General features: G+C 45.8%; 1 protein-coding gene across 1 annotated transcript in view; it reads left to right on the forward strand.

Moving 5' to 3' along the window:
• The window catches only part of COL4A2 (collagen, type IV, alpha 2), a 218,161-nt gene that overhangs the window by 188,332 nt on the left and 27,831 nt on the right, over positions 1 to 1,998 (forward strand). The window contains exon 37 of the mRNA XM_015414706.1: positions 179 to 286. Within this exon, the coding sequence (XP_015270192.1) occupies positions 179 to 286 (108 nt within the window). The remainder of the gene's footprint in view (positions 1 to 178; positions 287 to 1,998) is intronic.

The following is a 1,998-nucleotide window of genomic DNA, read 5'->3' on the forward strand; positions in this document are numbered from 1 at the left end:
GGACCCGGGCTTTGCCTTCTGATTGGTGGTGATATATGCTGAGGAGCAGTGCCATCAGCCATACACTAAGGGAGTGCATTTTAGAATTAGAACTTTGGCACCCACTATTCAATTATATATAAGGAGAGATTAGAATGCATGCCAAGACACGTTGATATTTTCTTTTTGTACCATGTAGGATTCCCAGGACAGACTGGGGAACGAGGATGGTCGGGAGATCCAGGATTTCCAGGGTTATCAGGTGAAAAGGGAAGTTCTGGGCAGCCGGGGTTTCCAGGACTGAAAGGTAAATTTAATCATTTCATTCATATATATTATGATTAACTTTAAATTAGTTTGAAACGATGTATTTTACACTGAAATAGGGAGTTTTGCATCCTGGTCTCTTTCCACTAAATATTTCCCGGGGAATCTTCCACGACGGACAAAACATTTTTGCATTCTTGCCCTGCAAGTGTGGAAAACCACCACTGGAATAAAGGAGGCCTCGAGAACTACATTTCCCAGAGCTCCTTATACCTGGAATGCTACTACTGCAGCATTCTAGGGGACCTGGTGGAGGGAGGGAAGGACAAAGGGGTGCCTGGCTTCTGCCACCACCCCAGGGAAGAAAGACTGGGAAAAAGCCAAATATAACCTCAGAACCTGAACTGGCAGTTTCTGCGTTCACCTCCTCTTGGGTGAGGCCTTTTGAACTATGGAAGGGTTGTAGTGTGAACTCCCCACCCCCCAACTGAAAAGTCACAAGACATATAAAGGTCAAAGAGACCCCTAGTTTCTCTTGGGGATCTTTCTCCATTCACCTGGAGAGCCAGCTTGGTGTAGTGGTTAAGTGCGCGGCCTCTAATCTGGGAGAACCGGTTTTGATTCCCCCACTCCTCCACATGCAGCTGCTGGTGTGACCGTGGGTCAGTCACAAGTTCTCTCAGATCTGTTTTCTCAAGGGCAGTTCTCAGTCAGAGCTCTCTCAGCCCCACCTACCTCACAGGGTGTCTGTTGTGGGGAGGGGAAGGGAAAGAAGTTTGGAAGCCGTTCTGAGACTCCTTTGGGTAGTGAAGGGCAGGGTATAAATCCAATCTCTTCTTCTCTTCCTCCCCCTTTAAAATGCAGAGACAAGCGGTAGCCGATCAACCTCCTCCTTATTGCAGGCACAGGTTCCATGACACCATAGTTCAGCCATGTACTAGAAAGCCGTATGCATTTTTTAGACACTGATTTCATTCACAGCTGCAGCATGCAAAGCAATAGACAGTGACAATCTTGCATTGGATTGTGAGGCCCACTGTTTTTAAAACATCCTTTCTGTTTTGCATAATTGCACGTAAGCTGGTGGCCGGAAGAGGTACTGTATCTATTCGGAATGCATGTTTTAGTTATTTTTATCATCAGGATGTCAAACATTTTCAGTATTTTTTGGTACTCTTAGCGTATGCAGGTTTGAATTATTCGGTTGCGTGCGTCTTTGGCTTTTGCGACATGATGAATCTAATCTGCCATTTGTCATATCTGAGATCTTGCATGCTGCGCAGTAGTTGATAGCTGACATTCAGTGTCAGTAAATGATGTAGTGTGTATTTAAGATGTAGCAGAATATGACAGCGTTGGGAATTTGGCACATAATAGCATTTGGTATTGGACAATTCACTGACTGCAATATTTGATTTTGACATGATTGGATGGCTAGCGTGCAGTTGCTGCACACGAACACACATGAAGCTGCCTTGTACTGAATCAGACCCTTGGTCCATCAAGGTCAGTACTGTCTACTCAGACTGGCAGTGGCTTTCCAGAGTCTCTGGCAATGAGGTCTTCCACATCACCTACTACCTGGCTCTTTTAACTGGAGATACTGAGGATTGAACCTGGGACCTTCTGCATGCAAAGCAGAAGCTCTTCCACTGAGCCACAGCCCCTTCCCATCATATTAAGAACATAAGAGAAGCCAATGCTGGATCAGGCCAATGGCCCATCCAGTCCAACACTCTGTCACACAGTGGC

The sequence above is a fragment of the Gekko japonicus genome, unplaced genomic scaffold, assembly GCF_001447785.1.
Source record: "Gekko japonicus isolate JY-2015 unplaced genomic scaffold, Gekko_japonicus_V1.1 scaffold1311, whole genome shotgun sequence".
In the NCBI taxonomy this organism is placed as follows: domain Eukaryota; kingdom Metazoa; phylum Chordata; class Lepidosauria; order Squamata; family Gekkonidae; genus Gekko; species Gekko japonicus.